The sequence below is a fragment of the Marmota marmota genome, unplaced genomic scaffold (assembly GCF_001458135.2).
Source record: "Marmota marmota marmota unplaced genomic scaffold, marMar, whole genome shotgun sequence".
In the NCBI taxonomy this organism is placed as follows: Eukaryota; Metazoa; Chordata; class Mammalia; order Rodentia; family Sciuridae; genus Marmota; species Marmota marmota.
Genome location: NW_026000108.1, coordinates 40,843,068 through 40,862,965, shown reverse-complemented (window position 1 = coordinate 40,862,965; position 19,898 = coordinate 40,843,068). Strand labels below are relative to the sequence as shown.

The following is a 19,898-nucleotide window of genomic DNA, read 5'->3' as shown; positions in this document are numbered from 1 at the left end:
CCAAATTCACAAATCCCCAGGCCAGTGTGGTCTATGAATCTGTGCTCTGTCCTGCTCCAGTCTCATCTTCTGCTCTAGGTGGACCCTGCAGGGCCCCTCTACACTTAGACCTCCCTGTACTGACCATCAGTTCTCACTTCCCTAGAATCTAAACCCTCTTCTCTACTCCTGCCAACTGGCTCTATCTCCTAAGTCTCAGGAGCACTTCTGGATTCAAGCATCCCCAGACACCAAGTGAAATTCCAAACCTGTGTAGCCATCCTGCCTCTTTCTGAATTCCTAAAACCATGATCTTTGCTTCTCACTCATATCTGAAACTACAATGACTATTCTCCCAAGAAATGCCGACATGTTAAATTACAGAATTAGACAACTGTCAGTATCAGTGGAGAAGGCCCACTTTTACAGATGAAAAACCGAGACCCAAGGTCACACAGTTCATTTAGTGGTCAAGTCTACTTGAGTGTGTCAGAGGACCCCATATACTGTTCTACATTTCCAGTAACAAATCATTTCCTTGACGTATGATGGTTTGACTTATGATTTTTTACTTTATGATGGCACAAAAGTGATATGCATTCAGTAGCAACTGTACTTTGATGTATGTTGATCATATGCTAATGGCAGGGACCCATTCTGTTTTGTACTGAAAGTTACCATTTCCAATAAATGATGAGACAGCCAACACCCTATTATAAAGTAGGCTTTGTGTTAGATGATTTTGCCTCACTGCAGGCTAACAGTCAGGCTAGTGTTCTGAGCATGCTCCAGGAAGGCTGGGCTGAGCTAGGGTGCTCAGTAGGTTAGATATATTAAATGCATTTTCACTTGTGATGAGTTTAGCAAGATCAAATCCCACCCTAATCTGAGGAGCATCTGTATTGATAGGCCATATCTATCAATAAAGAGCATGAACTCTAGGCCCAGACTGCTCAGGGTCAAAGCTGGCTCTGCCACTTGCTAACTGTATAACCTTGGATAAGTCTCTTAACATCTCTATACCTCATCTGTAAACTGGGAATAATAGAGCCACCAGTTTAAGGATCATGTCAGTATTAAATGGCTTAATAGGTGTAATTATATATAGGTCAACAGGAGTTTAGCTATATATTATTATTTCATCCAATGGACTAGATATTTTAATGGAAGAGAATTACCAAAACATTTTTCCCCCCAGTACCAGGTGCTGTACTACTGAGCTCCACCCCTGGTCCTTTTTATTTTTCATTTTGAGACAGGTCTCACCAAGTTGCCCAGGCTGACCTTGAACTTGAGATCTTCCTGCCTCAGCTTCCTAATCAGAGGTGTGTGTGCACCATGTCCAGCTTACCAAAATTTCCCTGCAGTGGCTTGAGAGACTTCCAGAAGTAGGTGGGCTTTGTGACAGAGTGGATAAGAGCAACACTGAAGGTGGATGAGCAGAGAGTCCCAATGCTGGCTCCTTCTGGCTTTAAGGCTTTGGGAAGATATTTCACTTCTTTGTGCTTCATCGTCACTGTCTCTAAAATGCGGGAAATGCAAGAATAAACAACTCAGAGTCATTGGAGAAATAAAGTGTGATAATCTAAGCAAAGCGTTTGGTGCACAATGAAGGCTTAATATTTATTAGTTCTTCTATAGAAAAAAAATAATTTGCTCTCCATTTATTTAATAAGTCACGCAGAATCACTTAGTATATACACAGCTCTGCATTTACAGAATGATTTGCAATCGCTGCATGATTTAAGCAATTAATATGTATTGTTCAAAATAGCCCTAGGAAGTTATCTGAGTTATCTGAGGTTCTCTGTATTTATGATAAGTCTTGAAAACTCAAGGTCATACAGGGAGTGGATGATAGAATTTAAAAAGGGAATTTGCAGTCACCCACTTCTGTTGCTTAATCCCCTGGGCCTTCTTCTTTTCTGTCCATTCTTGATGACTTTTCACCATTAAAAATAAATGGTGCTTGTGTATGCAATGCATGAATAAACCACCCAAGTTCTTTGGGGGACTCAGTCCAGAAGCCCCCAAACCTGTTTGCCTTCTTACCAAGAATAGATTTGATTCAAGTAGAAACTGGGAGCACAAGGTAGATACGATGATGTTTTAATCTACAACTTAAGGGCAAGATGAGCAGCAGGGTAAAACCCAGAAAGTTAGGATAAAGACCACAGGATTCCGAAAATGCTTCTAAGAACGCAAAAGATAGTGACCCCTGAGAGAAGGGTCAAAGGAAGATGATAACTTTGATGAAAGGCTGTGACTATCTGGAGAAATGCAGCATTAGCCTCCAAATTACAAGCCGTGTGTCCTAATTGCTCTGTGCCTGTGCTCACAGCCCACACCTTCCCAAGGACAGTCACCTGGCAGGGGAGCCAGCCACATGCAAGTCCTGGAGGCCAAGCAGGGGAAAACAAAAGACAGTCTAACCAACACCCACCCCGCCTGCAGGTCCCAGAGGGACTGTGGGGAGCTGCCCAGCAATCCAGGCCCTCTGAATAACTCATTAGTGCTGGAGGGGTCACTGAACAGGCAAGTGCAGCCAATAGGAATCAGGTGGAAGCGCTTTATATCCTGAAATCCCTGCTCACCTTTCCAGGCAGATGAGCCCATTTCCCCCACTAATGAGTGTCCCACAGACAAATGGCTGGCTAGAGCTTCCTTGAACACAATTGCTCTGAACCGGAAAAACCCAAACAGAAAGCTAGGTATAAATTCGATTAATGTGTGAGTGTGTTTTCACGCCAGTAGAAGCCAACTGCACTGTTTTGAACGTAACTGGGGAGCTGGCTTTCACAAAATCTCCCTTCCTGGGGCAAACGAGTTAGGTTCTGAGGGTTTTGTTGCTGCTGTTGTTTTACTTGAAAGAAAGAGATTTGCTTCTTGTTTCTTGAAGTGAAGTAGCATTTAACCTGCAAGTGTTCAGGTTTTTAAGATGATCCTAGCAAAAACAGTGAATAAGTGTTGCAAAACAGTATCAATTGATAAAGTCTCTCCTACTGGCCTCTGACCTAAAGGCAAGGCCCTTCTGGTAAAGGCCCAAGAGACTTTATTTTTTAATTAAACAGATTTATTTACATAACATAGTGAGCAGAGTTTCAGGAAATTCACTCCAAGTTCACTTTTCATACCAACCTAAAGCAAGGAGTTCGGAAGGAAGTACAAGGAGCCCGACGATTTTGCAAAGAAATTGCAAAGAACTGAATACGAAATAGCCCTCGTATGTGACTTTGGAGCTTTGATACCAATTTGACCTCATTTCTTTCCCCCCCCTTGTATGAAATTGCTCCATACCAACTGAATAGGGTTCAAGTTCCATACATAAAATATTGACCTCCTTTAATCACACTTCCAAGAATGTGAGTTCCTTTTACTGTGATTACTTAGGTAAATGGGGTCTTTGTCCATGGACTCAACCCACCAAACTCAACACAGAGGCTCATACCTATAGTCCCAGTCGCTCAGGAGGCTGAGGCAGGAGGGTCACAAGTTCAAGGTCAGCCTCAGCCACTTAGCAGGGTCCTAAGCAACTCAGGGAACCCTGTCTCAAAATAAAAGATAAAAAGGGATGTGGCTCAGTGGTTGAGCACTCCTGGGTTCAATCCCTGGCACACACACATAAAAAAACAAAGGCTGGCCTGCTTGTGCTGGACCCTGAACGTCATCAACCAGGTATTTCTCAGGTCAGAAGCAGAGCAGCAGGTATTGTAAATATCAAGGCCCTTTATTTGAATACCCAGTGTTCCCATTTAAAATTTAAGAGGCATCAGCAAAGAGCATCCTGGCATGACTTAACAGTTGCCAAGGGAGGAAGGGTGATTAGACAGATGTTGGTTACCCAGCTGTTGTCCAGCTCCACCGAGGTCAGAACAAGAAAAAATGTCTCCTATCAGTCGGATGGGGTGAGTGAAGTGCTAATTTAGACATGAGAATAGAAAGTGGGGAGGGACTAGGAACTTTCCCTGTGAAGGTGCTCTGTGCATATCAGATCAAATGCTCAAATAGATGGGTGGGTGCCGGAATCTTCTGTCTTAGTTGAATTCAGTTCACCCCAAACATATCCCTGGATGACACGTGACCTGAGTGAGAAGTTATGCCCATTAATTCTGGAAAGCCCTAAGGTGTTACAGTCAGACAGATATTCCATTGAGGGCGGCCACTCTGCCAGGCGTTGAGAATTCCTCTGGGGAGCTCCAGTTTAGTGGGAGAGAAAGATACTTAAACACAGATTCCTACTGACTAAGGCGGCATTTGGGAGGGGAAGCTGCATAGAATTTAATGTGGAATATGAAATTCAGCTTCCAAATTCTATCTGTAGGTTGAATACATGCATTTATTGACACTTCTTATTAATTCATTTACTCATCAAATATTTATTGATTGCTTTCTATATTCCAGGCATGTTCTAGGATGTGATAGTACACACAACAGATAAACTCCCTGCCTCCCAGGGAAGACAGCAGACAAAAATAAGTAGGTAATGTGGCAGGTGGTGATAAGTATTTTGAGGAGAAATAAAGCAAAATAAGTGGGATAAAGAGAGTGATAATAGGGTACTGATGTTTCCAAAGACAACTGTGTGGAGAATTAACTAAGGGAGGGGATGGCAGGATGTCATTCAGTGAGAGACCACGTTGCTGTCCTGGACTGGGGATAGCAGGAGTAGGGGTAATGGAGTGACTGGATTTTGGATTTATTTTGATGATAAAATTGGCAAATTTTTCTACAGATTGGATCTAGGTTATGGAAGGGGGATGGGAAAGAGAGCGAGTGAATTCCCAGGCTCGGGACCTAACCAACTGGAAGAAAGGAAGTGCCATTTTCTGAGATGGCAACCGCTGGAGTTCTGGAGAAGGGGCAGTAGGGACTCTGCTTTGGACAAGTTAAGTATGTGGTGCCTGTTTGACATCCAAGTGCAAATGTCAAGCAGGCAGCACAGGACACCACCCGGAGGGGAGGTCAGGTGGAGACCAGGCTGAGGAATGATGGACGTGGGGCTAATATGTAATGCCATGGGGACGGCCGGGGGGTAAGTAAAGATGGCAACAAGAAGTGGCCCAAGCCTGGGTCTGTGACCTGGCAGCACAGGGAGGTCAAGAAGAGAGTTGATTCTCCTGGTTCCAAAAAGCAAAAGCATTTACAATAGAATATTTGGCTCCGTGGTGGGTGAATACTATTTTCCACGGTCACGATCATCTAACTTGCAAAATGGTGATTTGACTAACAATTGTCTGTGTTATGAAAAGAAAGGGAAAAGAAAGAACAGGTATGCGTGATGGAATAAAAGTGACCCATCTGCCAAAATAGGAATATAATATCTAAAACTCATGAATAAAATAGATGAATAAAGATATAGGTAGTAAACAGAGGTAAATGCCAAAAGTAAGAACAGTCCCTGATTTAGGATAATTCATCTTAGGCTTTTGGACTTTGTGGTTGTGCAAAAATGATCTGCATTCCTAGAAAACATACTTCATGGAATTTGGAATTTTGATCTTTTTTCAGGCAAGCAAGACGCAGCAGGACACCACACCTCCCCCGGTTGGCCATGTGATCATAAGGAAAACAACCAGTACTCTAAGCACGTTGTGCCACTCAGCTACAGTGTTTGGTAGAGAACGCGCATTAAATGCAGTTTCTACTTAGGATATTCTTGACTTAGATTATCAGGACATAATCCCAATTAACTGAGGAGCATTGTTTCGTTACCAGGCAGAATCACCAACATCATACAATTTGGATTTTGTAGCACGTATGCATGCATATGTAGAACAGTGGAAACACTACGCAAAAGCAGCTCAGCTCTTTCTCTTTATTTTGGGGCATGGAGTGCTAGAGATTGAACCCAGGGGCGCTTAACCACTGAGCCACATACCCAGCCCTTTTTATTTTTTACTTTGAGACAGGGCCTTGCTAAATTGCTGAGGCTGGCCTTGGATTTGAGATCCTCCTGCCTCAGCCTCCAAAGACTCTGGGATTACACATGTGCACCACCGCGCCCAGCTATTGTTATTTATTAATATGCACATTTCCCACTAGTATTCTCTACCTTCGGTTTTACTGATGAGGAAGGAAGAACAAAAAAGAAAAGGAAAGATGGCTCAGCCCATCTTTTTCTTTCATTTTCATTTCATGCCTTCATTTCAGCACAAGTGATGGGTGACAAACACGGTCAGAAATATGCAAATGAGGAGATAATGATAAGAGGACTGGGGCACTGACTTTCCCAGAATGCCTTCACTCCCTTTTTTGTATTCCAAGTAGCCTCCATCTCAGATGGAGAGTGTGGCCCCTTGGGGCTGCCACGGCCTGCTATACAGTTGTACGTATGGCGTGAGACATTTAACACTGTCCCCCTTTTGAGCCTTGCTGAACTGCAGTGCATCATGGATTTACCAGACTCTGTACTCGTGGAGGCTGCCCTAAAACCACATAGGGATGGCCGCAAGAACAGCAGTGGACATCTTTGGTGTATGTATCTCCTCTGCTCATGCCAAGCACCCTCGTTTCCTTGGACTTCACTTAAAATACTAATTCAAAGCTAAAATTGTCCAGGCTTTCTGGACTGCGGCAGCTAAGCACTAAACCACACCTGAGGCCCTCTGAGCAAAGGGACCTGAGTTTGCCCAGGTTGCATGTCCAGAAACTGGCCCTGCTGGAGGAGCCTAGCTAACATACAGCACCCCAACTTCAAGGAAGCCTGGACATATTTTTTATTTATTTATTTATTTATTTTTGCTTTCTAGCTTCTGCAGGACACATGTAAACTAGGAGGCAACATAAATAGAATTTGAATGGCGATTGACTAAATATGCAGAAGACTCTCATCTCCTTTCCCTTCCCCTTCTAGATTTCTATTTCTCTCTTGACCTTCTTTTCCTCCGCTCATGAGTTCTTTCCAAAAGCAATGTTGATTTCAAACCAATCAGCATGGTCTTTTAATAAACCACATTCATTTCTGCCTTCTTACTAGTGGGCTCATAATGTGTCTGTATCTGGCTTTGTTCAGGCCGCTACCACAAGATGCCACAGGCTGCGAGGCTTACCAACAACAGAGATTTGCTTCTCACCGTTCTGAAACCTACCAAATCCAAGAGGGTGGTGAGAACCTGCTCCTCAGAGAAGCTCTCTTCTCACTGTAACCCCCTTGGCAGAAAGGATGAGGAGCTCTTTGGGGTCATCTTAAAAGAGCATTAATTCCTCCAGATCTAATCACCTCCTGAAGGTCTCATCTCCTAACATTTTGGGGGTTCAGGTTTCAACAAATGCATTTTGAGGCACAGAAACATTCAGACCAGAGTAGCCTCTTTGGCACGTGTAAGCCAGCTCCCTCACCCCCTCCTCAAATAATGACTTCTCCCATCATCACTTCTGAGATCAATTTCCAAAAAGATCTTTTCAGAACCTTGACAGGTGACCTCATACTGTAGCAGCCCCTCTGAGAACTTGAACAGCACACCTCCATCCAGGGCGCTGGGCACAGAAACATTCTGGCTTTATTTTGCTGTGTTGTTTTTAATCTCTTCAACTATATTACAATCTTTTTTTTTTTTTTCCTGTGGTGCTGGGGATTGAACCCAGGGCCTTGAGCATGTGAGGCAAGCACTCTACCAACTGAGCTATATCCCCAGCCCTAGATCACAACCTTTGGCTCCCAGAATTCTCTTACATGTCTTGGTTCCCCTTCACAGTTCCTATTATTGCTGTGTGCACAGCATTGGATAAATGATTAAGCAAATGAATAAATGTATGTGTGAATGAGTAAGTGAATCAGACACTGCAGATGGAAGTCAGAAAATCTAAGTCTACATGATGGTTTTTCAGGACATCATATTTAACAAGGCATGAATATACGTCTGGCCTTTTCTCCATTTGTTAATTTGGGACATTTTAGGTATCATTTTACTTTGTCCACAACAAATTGCATCATTACCACAACTCTTAGAAATTCTGGGGAGAGAAGAACTAGAGTAATGCATCAATTTGATGAGAACATGGAAATAATATTCAAAATTTTAATTTTTTTTAGTTAGTATTATATATCCTTAATGCAAAAATTAATCACCAACTGTAAACAAGTGTAAGTATATGATATGAACGTTGGTAATATCTTGGAAAATAAAAATATATGCCTGGTTCATGACATATCACCAATTTTGCTGATTTTTAGTGTTTAATATAGTTCTCCAAGTCCATGCCCGACATTGGACCTTGGTTTAACAACTGACTCAAAGACAAAAATGAGTATAAATTTAGGTAGACTATCTAAAGTGGTTCGAACATGACAAAAACTACTAAGTTTGTAGAAAAATTGCTCTTTCTATTAACTTTCAAGAAGAGATAGATGACTCACTGAAACGCCTCATTCAAGCGTGAAGCTTTGATGGAGTGTTTGAGTTAGGTCTCCTTCCCCATCAACCCCAGCCCCCAAACACAGCCCTGTTCAACCTGTCTGAGCAATGCCAATCCACCCTGAAATGAATCCTCCACGAAGGAACCTCATGAATGCATATGGGGGAAGATAAAGGAGACTGACTGGGACCAGATGTCCTGATGGAGCTGGTATATGCATTTTTAACTTATAATTAAAGGACACTGGAGGTCCAGAGGTTAATTGACTTGCTTCAGGTCATACAGCTAGTAAGTGAACTAGTCTGAGCCCAAACCTTCCATCTGCGAGACCAGTAGGCTCTCTGCTATCTAGCACTTGTCTTTCATTTTTGGAGTGAATTGGAGCCAATTTGTAGGTTATTAGAACCTATAAGGGTTTTTAGAAGACCTCTTCATTTATTCTCTGCATTTACCAATTTTTATCCTAAATACAAACCAGGCTGCCAGAAACATTAAGAAGTGAAATAGGAAAGGCGGGGGGAAAAGACACCAATGTATCCAATTGCCATTCTTTCTATTTATTCACACTAACAACTGGGGAAACTGAGGTAAAAAATCCTTATGCTTCATATTTTATAAGGAAAAAGAGACAAAGGGTCTGGTCAGAGACTACTAGTTGTTCACCAAAATGTCTTTCTCTACCTTCCCTAAGACACAACTGACTATATATTTCCCATCCTCACTTGTGGCCATGTAATTGAATTCTAGTTGATGAAAGAGAAGTGGAAGTGATGTTATTTCTTCTGGTCTAGTTTATAACCTCGGCCATTAGATGCTGAAGGTGCAAAACCACCATCCTCCTAGTTCCTGAATGACTGAAGGTCCCTCCCCACACACACACCCAGTTCCCAGACCTAGAGCCACTCCAGTATGTCATGTGAGCAGGAAATAATCTTCTGTGGTGTTGAGCCCTAACCTGTTTGAGTCTATTTATTATTGCAGCCCATCATAGCCTATCCTAACTAATATGAGTCCAGAGAGTTCCTTCTTCTATACCCAAGCATATGGTCTTGTTCCTAAGCATAGCGTTTATGCAAAACTATAGACCCCCAAACAGATGGTAAATGGGTTATGGGAGGAAGGAAGAATAGGGCAGCATTTGAGGGTTTTGGTCTTGGACATCTAGTGATTTATTCACTGAATTTCAGAGTAAATGTTGGTGTGCTCTACCACAAGTAAGGATGGGAGATGTCTTAGGGAAGGTGAAGAAAGACATTTTAATGAATGGCCACCAAGTAGCCATTGCTGTTTTTATACAAGGAGGGAGTTGAAGAATAAGTTGTCCAAGGTCCCTTCCCATTCTAAGAGATGAATCTAAGTTCTGGTGCGAGAGTTAAATGTAGCCTGTTTTGATCAGCTTTTTTGCTACTGTGACTTGAGGACCCAATTACCACAATTATAGAGGAGGAAGAGTTTATTTGAGGGTTCACAGTTTCAGAGAACTCAGTCCATAGAAGGGTGGCTTCATTCCTCGGGGCTCGAGGTGAGGCCGAACATCCTGGCAGGAGAGTGTGGCAGAGGGAAGCAGCTCACATCATGGTGATCAGGAAGCAGAGAGACTCCACTCTCCAGATACAAATATACACCCAAAGCCACACCCCAATTCCTCCCTCCTCCAGCCACACCCTACCACTTCAGTCACCACTCAGTTAATCCCATCAGGGGATTAATCACTAATTGGGTCAAGACTCTCATGACCCAATCATTTCTCTTCTGAACCTTCTTGCATTGTCTCACACATGAGCTTTTGGGGGACACCTCACATCCAAACCACAACATAGCCCAAGAAGAGGGTAAGATTTTGTAGGGCTGACAATCTGCATTGAACTTGGCTCCATGTTGACAATTATCCACTCTCATCTCCTGGAACTTATGCTGGACTTCTTGTTAGACATTTTGACTATTATCCTTGGATACTGCTGATAGCAGTCAAATTTAGACATTTCTCTAGCTCCCCACTCTAGTCAGACTATGCAAAGGGGGGTAAATATGACCAAAGGTATCTCCAAATTTAGATAAGAGGAATACTAGTTTTATTGTCATAAATATGGGTTCTTGGCCAAATAAGTCTGGGAAATAGTTGAATACAGTTGAACAGATATAACCCAGTTAGACAGATACTTAGCCCACCCCCAGTTCACAGCCAGTGACATTCAATTAATTTTTCCCACAAGAAATATCTATTACACACAAGAATTTTAAGTTTGGGTTTTTGTTTTGTTTTGTTTTTATTTTTTATTTTATTTTTTTGTCTTTGCTAAAATTTTCTTGATGAAAACGAGGCAGGATTCTTGCCTATTCTCATTAGGTCTATTTCTTATCCAAGATCCCTCCCGCGGCAGTCCTCTTTATCTTTCCCTTATTCACACCTAGTTTCTTCATTGTCCAGAAAATTTTCACATCAACCCCAACTTGCTCTGTGCAGTCAGTCAGTTGAAAGCCCTGCAGTCAGCTGACCCCGCTCTTCATAGAAGACAGTAAGGAAGCATCTGTTATGTCTCACACAGGACCCCTGCACATGCAGCACCATCTTGGTACTTAGTATATTATTGACGTAGACTTTTCAGCTATCCGTTTTATTTTTTCAGAGAGTAGTTCTATTAAACTGCATTTTTCATTACCTGATGGAAAGATTCTTTACTGTAGGACTTCTCAGTGCCTTCAATATACTGATTTGAAACCTAAACTCTCAGTGGAAAATACAGCATGCACTATTCCAAAGTGTATCTGGCCACAAGGAACTAATGTTCTGTAGAATAGATCTAGAGAAATATTGCATATCAGTTAACTTTGTTTGCTTTGGATCAGGACAGAAGAGGGGCTTCTGCCCCACGCCTACCTTGCATCTTACAGTCTCCTGGTCTTCCACCAAGGCCCCTTACCAAGCTTTGCCTGGTCTGCTTCTCTTGGAAGTTCTGGGGAACTAGAGTTGTTGATAGAATTCAGCACACACCCATCCATCTAATCTCACCTCTGTTTTAGGCTGCTCATTACTACATGGATTCAATAATTGCTACGTTGATTAAACAACTATTTTTGTTTAACACCAAATTGTTCATAAGGTCAAATATTCTTCCATATATCAGTATTCATGGAAGAGAGACCAAGGCTGTGCCAGAAAAATCTGGGGTGGTGGCTTGTCATTGTCATAGATCCCCAAGCCTTGCCCACCTTAGTCTCCTCTACCCTTGGCACTTCTCCTTTCTTTATTGTCAAAAGCAACATTTTCTCCATTTTCACTGGGATGAGATTTTTTTTTTGGGGGGGGCCCAAGCCAGGATCTCGTGCATGCTAAGCACATCCTTTGTCAGTGAGCTACGTACCAGCCTAGGTGATGTCAAATCTACAGTCCTCAATTTCCTTCCTTCCCATCAAAACATACCAAGGTTTTCCACTTGCCCTTCTCTTGCTTCTCTGCTTTCTTGGAAAGAAGTGACCTTATCCCTTTTCAGGGATGAATTTCTCATGGGGGTTCCTGCACCCTCCTCTCCATGGCCTGGCGGCTGTTCATTCAGCAGCCACTCTTTTCTATTTGCACCTTCAGCCCTTTCTCATTTACAGTCATTGTCTTAGCTCGAGCTGCTGCATACAGCAAAATGCATCCTGAGTGGCTTAAACATCTGGCATTTTTCTCTTTTGGTTCTGGAGGCGGCGAACTCCAAGACTGAGGTGCCAGCAGATTTTGTTTCTGGTGAGGGGCCACTTCTTAGCTTGCAGATGGACCATCTTCTGGCTGTATCTGCATATGGTGGGAAGAGAGAGCTCTCTGGTGTCTCTTGTAGGATCACTCATCTATCCTAGGGGCTCCACTCTCATGACTTAATCAACTCTCGAAGGCCCCGCTTCCTAATAATATTAGGGGTTAGTGCTTTGATGTAATAATTTGGAGGGGAACACAATTGTGTTCACAGAAGTCATGGTAAAGCTTCCTTCTTAAAAACAAACTAAAAAAAATCACCAACTTTTCCAAAGAGTCGTCTATACTCACTGCTCCCTTTTTTCCATCTGTCGATCGCCTCTCAGTTTGTCCCTGTCCTTCTCGCTGTCTGTCACCCTGATAGTCACTAGAACCTTCTGAATGCCAGATCCAGCTACTACTGTTAATAACAACAATTAATTGCATTGCTTGGGAAGGTCAGTATGTTAAGCTCACAAGGACTATCTCATTTAATCCTCACAATCTTCCAAAGACAGGCTGGACTTAAAAATGGAAAGTCACAGCTCAGATGTCACACAGTGATCCCTGGAAGGAGAAATGCTTACTGCTATTATTTTTTATACTTAACCAGTTTAAATTTCAGTTCTTCCCCTTATTATGCATGCTCTGACATTGGATAAGTCATGTCACCACTCTTGGCCTCCATTTCCTCGTTGCAAAATGAGAATGAAAAGAAATACCTCATAAAGATGCTGAGAGCAGCAAAAGCAGTCATGACGTGTGCACACGCACAGGGCCTGACACATAGTAGTGTGTTGTTGATCCTCCAATTCGACTCCATTCATAATGTCCCTTCCCTATTCATGGGAAAACACTAACATCAGGCCACCATATAAATGACAGATTTTCAATGACAGTGAGACAGATCACGGAGCATGAATTGCATATAATCAAGTTGAGCCTAAAAAGGCTTGCATTTTTCAGCCTGGCCTCCTGAAAGCATTGCTTAGCATCTTGCAATCCTGAAGCAGGTGGGCTTAACCTGCTTTCTATAACCCAGAATTTTTATTTAGTCTCACCTTTTTCTGACCTCATTTCCCTCTTGTGGTACAAGCCAGAAGCAATTTCTCTTAAGCTTCATGTATTTCTGAAGGAGGGAGTATTTTTTTTTTTAATCTTAGGTGGCCAGTGGTGTACCAGTCTTAACCACAGGAATATACATCCTGCCACATGTGTTCCCAGACCCTGATCACACAATTGTCCTCAAGAAACCAAATCTTTTCCATTATTCCAAATAGTTTCAGTCTTTCTCGGTTGGGGGTCGGAGACCTTTTGAGTTTCATAACTTGTCCTCCTTTTATAGGTTATCTGAGGGCCCCCACATCCTTGCCCATGGCAGGTGCTCAAGTCCCCCACTGGTGGACATCTTAGCATTGTGCACTAATCAATGGGAGGTCTAAATCCAGTCCATACAGGTGTTTTCCTTGAAATGCAGTTCTCTAAATTTGATTAAACTGTTGATATTTAAAATGTGTGTGTTTCACATAAAGTTTCAGACCTAATAAAGCTGAGTCCCTCAATATGACAATCCACAGTGGGCTAGGGTTAGATACTGCTCTCCACCCACTCCTCTTTCTTCCCTGTTCTTTTTCTAAATACTGAGAAACAAGGTCTCACCCTATGATGTCACTGTTCTTCGTAGGCTTGGGGATCTGCAACCCTTGTTGTGGTCCCTGACAGTTAAGGACTTTTAAACCCTGCTCCACCCTGGGGCAGGGACCTGTACCACGCTGGAAAGGAGGAGCCCCTGTTCACGTCCTCATGCTCCTCTCTGCTCTGATATCAGCTTCCTGGCTCTGTCCTGGGCCCTCTGCAGGCCCCTTTACCTTCTGCACGATCTTCCACTTTCATCTCCCTCATTTTCCCACCAGAGGTGTGCAGGTTGCTATGGTCCTAACCACCTCTGATGACCATGAATGCCACCCTACCTTCTCACTGGATGCCTCTAGTCCTCACCATGAGTCAGTCAGAAGGAGCCTTGATAACAGAGGCTTCTAGAAACACTCACCAAGGCCATCATTCAAAGTGTTGGAGCAGGGTTTCTGTTTCATTCATATTTATTCAACTTCATGAATGCATCGGGAACTGGTACCAATGAAAACCAAAGGGTGCCAGAAGAAGATGTGTGCCCCCTCTAGCACGGGAAGGCTCTTACATCATAAATCCTGCACCTGTGCTCAATTTGATGTCATTCTGTAAGGCTTAGAAGTATTGAGAGAGGAGGAAATTGAGAAATCTAAAACGTTCCAGGGACTTCAAACTTCAGATAATGTCATTGCCTTCTTTTACTAAGGCAAAACCTTCCTTTCTGGCAGGGGTGTTTTTCAGAACCCCAGAGCATGCCCTAGTGAGCTTCAAGATCAGCCAGGGAGGATGCATGCTTTAGAAATGTGCAGTACTGTGGCCAGGCCTCTGCTGACGCACATCAATACACCAGGTCCACGTGTGCATGCACACACTCTGTGCCTGGGTAGGTAGGCATGCAATCCAGGTGTGAGTGTGTTAGTGAGTCCTTAGGTATTTAAGGGTCGTGAAACCGTTTACATCAAAGGCTTCATCTTCTATAACATAGCAATAAAGCCAATGTCTGACTGATTGCCATTTATGTATTTAGGAATCCATTTTAAGTAGCCTCCTTGGGCTTTACAGAAATCTCTCATCGTGAGGACTCTTCACCTGATAAGTTGCCACATCCAGAGAAAACAAAAACTGGGAGAAGCCTTTATGATTTTCACTGCATGGAAAGTGTGTGCCTTCGGGCTCATCAGTTTTATGCAGATGGGATTCACGAGCCTGCCAGGAATGAGATTTTTCCTCTTGTGCGACGGGCTGGCAAGTCCTGAGTCTTGATCTCATTACATCGTAGATCCTCGAAACCATCTATTTGAAACCATCTATTGTGTGATCTCTGAAATTGCTTGCAGGAAAAACTGCCACTGGAATGGCAATTTGCATGTTCCTGTTCCTCCTTCTTGACGCCAGCTTTGGAGAGGGACTGCAGAGAGGATGGTTCCTTGTTTCCAGTAGAAAATATAGAGGGCTCCTTAGGTGCTTTACTACATCCACTTTTTTGGATTCAGTTTGCCCAGCCCGGGAGTCCTCAGTAGCACTCTTCTCAATAAACTCTTCCGGGCAGAATTTGGCACGTCCTTTTCTTGGTTGGAATGGCCTCTCATCCCCTGCGCAGACTCCTTGCCAATCTCTTTGATGCCCACTTTACCTCTTCTGGGAATCTTTCTTTGACCCACTTACCTACAACCTCAGAGCTGCCTGCTCCCCTTCTTGTTTTCCTAGACATTTATTACGAATGATGCTCTGTGGCTGTCCCAGTGTTGAGACATCATGCTCGGAACTGGGAGCCCTCAGTCAGAAAGCTGTGGTCCCCTGGCCTCTGTGATGCCTGCTATCCTAAGGTACAAACTTAGAAAACAAACTATCTACATAAATGGCAGGACAAGTGCAATCACAGAGGACTTTGAAGAAATTTGAAGGTTCACAAGTGAGTTGGAAGAGGTAGGGGTGAAGCAGGATCAGGTAATGTAAAAGCTGTCTTGATAGGATAGATAGGAGTTCTCCCAGCAGACAGGAGGGAAACTGTGTTCTGAGCAAAAATAATCCCATCATATTCTCAGGGTATTTTTATTGAGCATTTACTGTGCACCAGGCCTGCTCTCCATGGAGCTTAGCTTCAAATAGGGAAAGCCAAAAATAACAAATAAAAAATATATGTATATATTCCATATATGTATGTATGTATGTGTATATATATATATATTTCATATATATATATATTCATATATATATATTCCATATATATATATATATTCCATATATATATATTTAAATCATCAAAGAAGGAATTATAACTNTATATATATATATATATATATATGGAATAACATGTGTAAAGGCCCCAAGGTTTAAAACAGTGAGACATTTTAGGAAAATAGCAAAAATTGTGGCTGGAGTGGATGAATCAAGGAAGTGGGAGATGGCTGGAATATTAATTCCTCCTGCATGTACAGCTCTTATAGCTGACAACTCATAAATGCTTAAGACCTCAGGAAATTGGGGAGATCACAGCAAGCTTCTAACTGAAAAACTCCCCTGCTCGTTTTACTTAAACTTGATGCTGGGGCTCTCAGTTCTGGATTCAGAGCAGGATAATCTTACATGAACTTTCCTACAGTGCCATTCCTAAAATTCATCCAAGACTTGGTCTGAAAGCAGAAGACAGGTGCAGCGGGGAGTCTGCCTGAGCCTGGCTGCCATGTTTTACCTTTTGTCCTTCATTTCAAATCTCATGGGGCATCGGAATGTCTAGGATTTAATAACATGAGCTTTTAAGACGCCTCATTTTCCCATGTTGTCAGAGTGCACGCTGGTCTGGACCTCAGCTCCATCTAGGTTATCAGGAACAATTGGAGGATTTAAAGCAGTAGAATTGCAAGACCAGAATTGAAGAATTCAGCTTGAGCAGAGGGAGGGCAGAGGGCTGGGGTGTGGCTGATAAGACACAGCAGGGAGACCACTAGAAGGACATTGCAACTGCTCAAATGAGAAATGATGCCTGTCCAATCCAAGGCAGTGGCAGAAGACCTGGAAAGAAAAATAATAGATCAAGAGCTCTTTGGAAGGTAAAATCAATGGGATCTTATGATCTTCTGGATGCAAGGGTCTAAGAAAAGAGAGGCATCTAAGATAACTTCTAGGTTTGGACTTGAGTGACAGCGTGGAGCCAGAATGCCCTTAACAGGATCAGAAAATGAAGGGGGAGGGCAGGTTGTGGAGAGAGAAGGGCTTTGACAAGTGCACTTGGGCACCTGTTGAGTTTGATATTCCTACTGAGTATCTAGTAAGAATTTGTATATGGGCAGTTAAAGGAACTAATGTTTACAAACATTTTCATGTGACAAGCTCCAATATAGGTGCCTTAAATATGTATTGTCATTTTAAAACCAAGAAGTAGCTATTCCTCAGTTTATTTCACACAAGAGACAAGTGGGATTCATAGAGATTGAGTGATTTACCCAAGTTCTCTAACTAGAAGGGCAAGGATGGGCGTCTCTAACTCAACTTCAAATGATTCTATAATTCTGGAGCTAATCAACACGTCTAACTTAGAGATAAATATTTGCCAGTCATCAATACCTAGATGGAGATATACCTTAGCTATTTTCCTCTTCATTAGGCTTTTTTTTTTTAAAAAAAAAAAAAGAAAATATTTTTCTTAGTTGTAGATGGACACAATACCTTTATTTTATTTATTTTTATGCAGTACTAAGGATCAAACCCAGTGCCTCATAAGTGCTAGGCAAGCGTTCTACCACTGAGCCACAACCTCAGCCCTTTATTAGCCTTTTGTTCATGCTAAAATGCACTCCTTTTAACCAAGGACCAGTTTGTGTTCTCTGCCTAGTGGAGCAGGCAATACATCATGAATGGATGATCTTGGGCGAACTCAAAACCCTGGTGAGGTTTATTTGCCCTGCCTGGTTCCTGCTTCTTTCTCATGGTCATTATGAGCTGACATGCTCTCTTTGTTCCATTTGAGTTCATTATTCCATGCCAGCATTATTAAGCTCTCACTGTGTGCATTGCTTTACAGGATTTGGGGCTTTGAAGACTCTTTATTAATTTCCTATGGTTGCTCTAACCAATTACGATATATTTGATAGCTTTAATTTGGAGTCATCTGAAATCTGGTGTTGGTAGGCTATTTCTTTCTGAGGCTCCAAGGGAGAATTTGTCTTATGTCTGTCTTGGGTTCTGGTGACTGCTGGTGATCTTTGGCATTCCCTGGCTTATAGATGCATCACTCCAGTCTCTAACTCTGTTCTCGCCTGAATTTTCTTTTCTGTCTCTGAGTTGCAAATCTCTCCCTTTCTTTCCTCTTAAAAGAATACCAACCATTGCATGTTGAGCCAACCCTAAACTCAGGATGGTTTTATCTCAAGATCTCGAGCTTAATTGTATATATGGCTTTTTTTTTTTTTTTTTGGTGGTGGTGTAGAAGGTTGAATCCAGGAATCCAGGATTCTCTGCCATTGAACTACATCCCTAGCACCCGCACCCCCCGTTTTTTTATACTGGGAATTGAACCTAGGGATACTTAATCACTGAGCCACATCCCCAGTCTTTTTATTTTATTTTATTTTATTTTTTTATTTAGAGACAGGGTCTCACTGAGTTGCTTAGGACCTCACTAAGTTACTGAGCCTTGCTTTAAACTTGGGATCCTCCTGCCTCAGCCTCTCAAGCTACTGGGATTACAGCCATGCACCATTGTACCTGGCCCCAAAAAGGTCGTATTCCAAGGATCTGGATAGCTGTGTATTTTAGGGAATACAAGTTGACTCACTACAGGCCAGTGACAACTTCATGAGATAGGCTGAGCTCCTAAGGCACAGAAAGGAAAAAAGAATGTGTCCAGAGTCCCTGTAGAGGAGAGTAGAACCAGGATTCAAATACATTCTGCCAACCCACAAGGACTTTCTTTAACTTCTTTGCTCTTCTTCCTCCACATCTACATCTGAACTTCCTTCTGGACTTGGGCAGAGCTCCTCCACTGACTCTTCTCTAGGCATTTCTACTGGGCATTAAAGGGCAGTCTTTCAAGGGATGGCGACTTTCCTTTGTTATTGGCTCAGGAGAATGTGCCTTCCTGCTTTAAGGGGTTGGGGCAGGAAAGTAGAAGAACACAAAGCCAGAGGGGGTGGGGTGGGGTTGTGACTCCCCTCAAATCATGGCAGGGAGATGGCCACTAATTTGGCCCACAATTGATGGCAGTTCTGCGTAGAATATTCTGGCAGTCACAGATGGCCTGTTCTCAATGTCTGCTGGGCCCAGTTTGCCAATGGGTGAGCATGGCTCCCCCCAGGTAAAAAATGGGAGACTATTCTTTTGTTAGTGTCAAGGACACCATCGCATATCAGAAGAGTCTCCTCTTCCAGCTGGAAAATCTTTCTCCTGTAATGTTACCAAGCACATGTGGCATGAAAAGCTCCTGTGTAGAATCACCAAGCAGCATGCAATGCTCTGACCTCTTTTGTGTGCCCTGTAAAGCCAGAGGCTGAGTAGCCATGAACTCTTCCCCTTGTACACAGGTCCTGCAACCCTGAGCTAAGCAAAGAGGTCCTGACTGCTGCCCTCTCCCCAGCCATTCCCATCCTCCGCAACTGGGAGCTGAAAGCAATTTCTCTCACCATCCAAGACTCACCATTGCATTACATCTCTAAATGTCCTGCATCTGAGCCTAGCAACAATTTTTATTTTTAAAGCTATTTGAGATTAAGTCAGTCTTGCAAGGGTTATGTTGTAGAGAGAAAATGTGGAATTTTCTATCACAGTTAACCTGGCTCATTCATATCACTGCCTCCCTAGCTTGTTTGATTGTTTCCTCCAATTCTTGAATCCTATGTTTAGGGCCATTCTGAGGATGACAGGTATGGTTCTTTAGGTGCATGGTTTTACAGTTGTAGATTAAATGCCAATCTAGAAAACTTTTAAAAACCAGTGCATGAAAATAGTGTTTATAAATATTTTTTTGTAAGAAAGGGAGATATCACTATATGGGTGCATTTGCTTATATTTTCAAAAAATAAACTAAGGTAGAATAAACAAACAAATCAGCAACACTAAGAAAAACTACCCTTCCAGGGGAAGTAAGGAAATAAGGTGGAGGAGACAGACTGGAAACTTGACTCTTTTGAATGTGCCTTATCAATGATCTGGCTTTGGAACAATGTGGGTGTTTTAGACTTTTTTAAGATGTTAAGGAATCACCTCCCCCTGCCGCCCCCCACCC

At 42.6% G+C, this 19,898-nt stretch overlaps 1 protein-coding gene across 4 annotated transcripts in view; it reads right to left on the bottom strand.

The window, feature by feature from the left end:
• The window catches only part of Kit (KIT proto-oncogene, receptor tyrosine kinase), a 161,680-nt gene that overhangs the window by 105,084 nt on the left and 36,698 nt on the right, over nt 1–19,898 (bottom strand). For all 4 annotated transcript variants that reach the window (XM_048784486.1, XM_048784488.1, XM_048784487.1 and 1 more), the window contains exon 2: nt 1,331–1,501. In XM_048784486.1, the coding sequence (XP_048640443.1) occupies nt 1,331–1,490 (160 nt within the window). In that variant the 5' untranslated portion in view covers nt 1,491–1,501. The remainder of the gene's footprint in view (nt 1–1,330; nt 1,502–19,898) is intronic.